The 5,567-nt window shown below is 64.0% G+C and overlaps 1 protein-coding gene across 1 annotated transcript in view; it reads right to left on the bottom strand.

The window, feature by feature from the left end:
• Positions 1-4,025: 4,025 nt before the first annotated feature.
• Positions 4,026-5,567, bottom strand: part of VAPB (VAMP (vesicle-associated membrane protein)-associated protein B and C) — a 19,803-nt gene continuing 18,261 nt past the window's right edge. Inside the window, exon 6 of the mRNA XM_012728243.1 lies at positions 4,026-5,119. Within this exon, the coding sequence (XP_012583697.1) occupies positions 4,958-5,119 (162 nt within the window). The 3' untranslated portion in view covers positions 4,026-4,957. The remainder of the gene's footprint in view (positions 5,120-5,567) is intronic.

Raw genomic sequence — 5,567 nt, 5'->3', positions numbered from 1 at the left:
TTTTTTTTTTTTTTTTTTACCATTTCTTTTCTCCTTTGAAGTGATTTTAGCAATCAAACATTGCGAAGAAAACAGAAAGAGCAGTTCTACTTGCAAGAAAGAGAAGTCTAGACCCGCGTGCGACTTGGAGGGTTCTCTCAGTCTCTGGGGCGCCCGCCCGCGGCTCTGGCAGGCTCGACGGAAGCAGAAGCAGATCCGCCTCTCACACCAGCCAGCACGCGGGCGCTCGCGCAGCGGCCAGGCGGAGGCCCCTGCGGTCCGAGCCGCGGAAAGACCCCTCCGGCCCCCCGGTCGGCCACAGCCGCGAACGCGTCAGCGATCAGATAACCCAAATGGAGGGTGGCGGGGTGTCCTGCCCTGCACCCCCTTTTGAAGGGAACCCCATGTCAAAACGGGAGGCACAGCACAGCTTGAAGTAGATAAAAGGAGAACGACGGAGCCGGAGCACCCTGGGGCACCTCCCAGGAATCCCGGGCAAGTCAATCAGCAAGCGCCACGCTGCCAGACTCCGAGACGGCCGGCGACCCGCCTCTCAGAACCCAACGGGCACGGGGGCCTGCCCGAGGCTCAGCTGGCGGCCCAGGCAAGGGCTGAGGCCCAGTGCATTCTGCATTTTTCTCTACGATCAACACCTTCCTTGCGGCTGTTTACGGATGGAAGACACCAAGACACAGCCACTCCCCTGGATTACTCCTCCGCGTCTCGGCATCTAGCAGAAGGTGCACGCGAAGTGTTTGCAGCTGCGGGGGCCCGGGAGCAGCTTCTCAGACGCAGGTCCCACAATACAGACAATAAATCGTGATCTCTGACTCCAAGAAAGACAGGCCCGTGGGGACAAATCCATTTAAATGAAGGCTGGCGGGAGGGGGCGCTGGGCTTGGCCGGCTGGGGAAACAAAGCCAGGAGGCGGCAGCCGGCTCGGCTCGGACGGGGCCGGAGCTCCTTACAGGGAAGCCGCGTCGTGTGAGCAGCCCATCTGCTAATTTATCATCTGAAGTCACCAAAGCTGTGCGTTCTTGTTAGCACGGAGCCTTAATGAAATCGCGTTAAGAGCTGATGTGTCTCCCGAAGTGGTGATTCCTGAAGGGAATTGAGAAGTACAAAGCTGCTTTGTTTGGGCTCCCCGCAGAGACCTGCTGGCCAGGGGGCCGGAGCAGAGGGGCCCAGCAGGCCGCACCACAGCCATTAGCCAAATGATTGACTATGCATCAGCCCCATGGTGGAACAAAGTAACTGTAATAGCCCGGTCACCGGATCAATGCTTCCCGGTTTAAAAATAAACATTAGCATTTATCTATCAGCAGAAAACTATTATCCCACGGCCCTGTTTTATTCGACTGCGATCTTTTAATCAAAGCAATCTGCATGGTGGAAGCCTGCCAAGGTATCACAATCGCACATATTTACGGCAGGTGGATAATAGCTGCTTTCTGTTGCTGGCTCCTTCCTCCTCTGCCGCAGTCATTCTCTAATGAATTAATTCCACTAAGAGGGAATCCGAAGTAATTCTCTCAAGGAGGCCACCTCCCCTCCGCCAGGCGCGACTTTGCTCCGCTCCACCGCTCCTGGGGCCCCCGCAGCCCAGTTCTTCAGAAAACCTCTGCACTGGAAATGAATGACCATGAAACCGTAATTTTCAGGGCTGTAGCTACAGCTCCCCCACCCCCAGGTCTAGGCCCTGGCACAGGGGGTGCCCGGGCACCCCTCCGGCGTGCCTCGCCCGCGGGCTGGACTGCACTGGCGGGGTGGGGGTGCAGGATGGGGGAGAACTCACTGGCGATCCATGTCAGAGCCTTCCGGCCTGCCTCTCCCAGCTCCTTGTTGGGGTCTCCTGTTACCAGCTCCCCTCGATTCCCCAGAGTAGCGCGGCCCCAGGAGAGGTGACACCCATCCTCACGCCCCACCCCGCCGCTCGTCATGGACATGATGGGGCCGTGGCGAGCTCGCGGCCGCTCCTGGGCCAGGCTGGGCTTCGCGCCCCAGAGCCCCCACGTAACCCCGGGGGCATCAGGCTGAGCACCTGGGGCACTGAGACAATGCACAACGCACTTTTCTCCACCTCTGCGGTGTGTGTTTGGGGGGGGCGCCCCGGCTACTTGACCTTGAGGGCTCCCGCGGCTTCATCTCCCCTGCAAAACGGAGCCTCAGACCTCAGCGAGGAGGCTGAGTGGGGGGCTCTGCGACCCCCTCCCAGAAAGGTTTAAAGACAGACTCCCACATGGGCCAGGGAGGCTTGGGGGACCCCACTTCACACGCAGCGGGGATGGGTCACCCGTCCTTGTGGGGGGCTTTCACGCACAGGTCCCCCTCTGCCCGTCTCTGGGGTGTTCACATTCAGCAGCGCTGACGTGGCGTCCCCTCCTGGGCTCTGGCCGGCTGCGCGTGATGACCGTCACAGGCGGGGGCACCCCACAAGCTCGCGGAGCCCGAGTGTCCACGGCTTTGAGGCCCAGGTGCCGTCTCTTAGTTTCCTCCCTTTAAAGCAAGAACCGCACGCAAGTCGTAACAGAAACGGGCCGTGGGCCGGACAGTGGCCCTGCACCTGGCGTGCACCTGGCGTCTGCAGACTGGTTTGCGCACAGGAGCCGCAGGCACCGCTTGGGACACGCCGGGCCCCTCGCAGACGGGCCTGCGCCACGCAGCTTGTCCTCCAAGGGCCGCGAACGGCTCCTGAGCGCTGAGCCGCCACCGCGTTCCAGCTGACAGCTTGCGACAGCGGCTCTGGACCGGGATTTGTCTGCAAGCGGTCAGGTTTCCACGGCTCGCTGGAGGTTCTTCATTTCTCCCCCTTCTGTGTTATGTAGGTATAAGCCGTCTCTCTAAGCATAAACTGTCCAGTGGTAAAAATCAATTTTGATTTTATCAGTATTTATTACTGCTGGCGCTGGCCGTTTAGAAGACCAGAGAGAGAGCACGCAAGCGGGGAGCGGAGAAATGGAAGCAGGCCTCCACCTCCACAGTACAGCCCTGCCCTGCTGCTTTTCAGGGGAATTCTGTCTCACACGGGAGCTTGAATTGCAAATTTAAAATTCCAATCACTAGGAATTGCTGGGGCTGTGCTGCCGCTTAACATCTCTCGTATATTTACGAGCTGGGGCTACTGTTTCTATGGCAAAGGCGCCTCGAGCCAGTACCGGCGCACCCGCCTCCCTCCTCCGGACGCCATGCCCGGCCAGGCAGGCAGAGCCCTGGCCTCCTCTCTCGGCAGCTTAGAGGTCTTGAGTCCTTGACCCCAGGGCGCCAGGCCCGGCCACTCTTGCGGGTCTCACAGCCCGCCCGCCCACCCGCCCGCGAGCTTCCTCCTTCCACCTGCCCAGCCCCCACCCCCACTGGCGCGTGACAGCCCCGCCCCGCCGGTCCAGCCCAGCGCTTCCTTCTGGGTGGACAGCGGTGACGGTTCCAGAGCCGGGCTGGCAGGCTCCTTGGCCCGAAGGCAGTGGCGGTGCTGCGGCCGGGACTGGCCTCCCAGGCCAGAGCCCGGCGGGGTTGGTCGTTTCATCAGGACACGTGGTCGCACCCTTCGGGAGTCTGCAGACCCTGCCCCAGAGAAGGGGGGCCACACTGCGCCCTGTGGGGTCCTCTCACCCTCCTCCCGCCCAGCCCTGCCACGCTGGAAGCTGCAGGGAGCCAAGGGCAGAACCCTGTCTTGGCGCCCCCCTGCTCCTGGAAGCACCGCCCCCACCCCCCCCAGGGTACTGGGCTTCCTGCCTGCGGGTTTCACGGAACAGGAGCAGCAGGGACCCAGTCTCCTCCCCAGACCCGAGCGGGACCCACATGCAACCGGCTCACCCCGGGCCACGCCAGCAGGCGTCCGGACCCAGGAGAGGCTCCCTGGCACCGCGGCCCGAGATTCCAGCAGTCCGTTTTCCCGTGTCCGGCTGACGCCAACCCGAGACTGGCTGGACACACACTTCTCCCCGACAGGGCGTGTTTTTGTGGCCTTCCAACGACAGGGACAAACGGCAACCTCCTCTCCACCCCATCCGTGTAGCACACAGGACAAAATGACCAGAGAACACTTAATTTGGGGCTTTATTTTAATTTTTTTCTTTTATGATGCTACATAGTCAAACAGAATTGGTCTTTTGTGGCATAAAATGAATTCACAGTCAAACCCTCGATCACAATCGATGGACGGCGGGCGTGTCCCCCGCCCCACCGCCCGGCTGGACTAGCCCGAGGTCCCGCCACAGAAGCGCGCAGGGGAGGGGCGGTGGTGGCCGCTCTTCCCCGGAGAGGATACAGCGGTCGCGGGCCACGGCCAGGGCCGCCCCTCCCAGGCGCACCCGCTCTGCCCGCAGACGCCCGCAGCCGCCCCCCACTGCAGCCCCAGCGCGAGCAGCCACCTCGAGACAAGGAAACATGAGATGAAACGCAGTCAATAAGTTAAATAGGCATCAAACGTCTCTCGCGCAGTGGGGCCCGGGCCAGAGCGGGGGCGACCCAGGGGCCCGAGAGACGCGCCGACCCCACCCGGCGCCGGGTCGGTGGCCCGCGGCGTCGCCCGCGGGCCCAGCGTGGCTGGCGCTCGGCTTCCGCCCTGCCCCCGGGTCCCAGGGAGCTGCCCGCCGGGCAGAACACGAAGCAGCAGGCCGGGGTGCGTGTGGGGGTGAGCAGTGCGGGGCGACAGTGAGGGGGAGCCCCCGAGGGCCGGCGTGGCAGCGGGGAGCACGTCCTGGGGCGAGAGGTGCCCGGCCCGCGGCCGCACGTGCTTGCAAGGACACACATGCCAGCGTGTTCCCGCGGCTCCGGCCCAGACCATCCTTCCGTCCGTGCTGTACACCCTCAGCTTCCTGCAGGCGGCTGCTAGAGTAGCTGCGCGCGTGCGCACGGGCGCGGGGTCGGGGAGGGGTTAAAGGCAAGACCCGTGAGATGTCTCATACACCGATCTGTACACGTGGCTGCGGCAGACGTGGCTCCCAGGCGCAGGCCCACAGCCGCCACCGGCCCGAGCGCCCTACAAGGCGATCTTCCCGATGATGACCCCGACGATGAAGAACAGGACCACCAGCGCCAGCAGCCGCGAGCTCGGGCCCTCCTCCTTCCCCGCCGTGGCCGGCGCGGGCACGGGGCTGTTGCTGTGCGCGGGGGACTTCCTCATGCGGAGCCCGTCTTCTTCCTGGGGGGCAAGGGCACATTTCAGAGACAGTCGTGGGGCGGCGCGCCCTCCTGAAAAGGGAGGAACTGAAAGCGGCAGGAGGGACGGCCTCCGGCCCCCGCCCAAGTCCTCCCTTGCTCCTCCCCACGTCTCCCAGATGACCCTGTCCACACCCACCGCACCCACCGCCCCAGGCGCCCGCCCAGCTGACTCTGGGCCTCCCGGGGGAGCTCCCGCAGGCGCAGGGCCACAGCCGCACACGCCTGGCGCGGTCTGCTCCCCAGGCCGCGACGCAGCCGCGCAAGAAGGGCGCCCCCGGGGGGACCAAGGCCTGCAGCCCCACTAGGTCTCTGGCCCGTCGCCCGTCGCCTCACCCAGCACCTCACGGGCTCCTCCGGCCTCCTGGCCGAGAAGTGCCCGCAGAGACGGCGGCCTCTGCCCGGGGGGCCCGACCGCCCAAGGCTGGCGC

The sequence above is a fragment of the Condylura cristata genome, unplaced genomic scaffold (assembly GCF_000260355.1).
Source record: "Condylura cristata isolate star-nosed mole 26May11 unplaced genomic scaffold, ConCri1.0 scaffold00022, whole genome shotgun sequence".
Taxonomy (NCBI): Eukaryota; Metazoa; Chordata; class Mammalia; order Eulipotyphla; family Talpidae; genus Condylura; species Condylura cristata.
The sequence above is the reverse complement of the archived record's forward strand: the minus strand, read 5'-3'. Positions and strand labels throughout refer to the sequence as shown.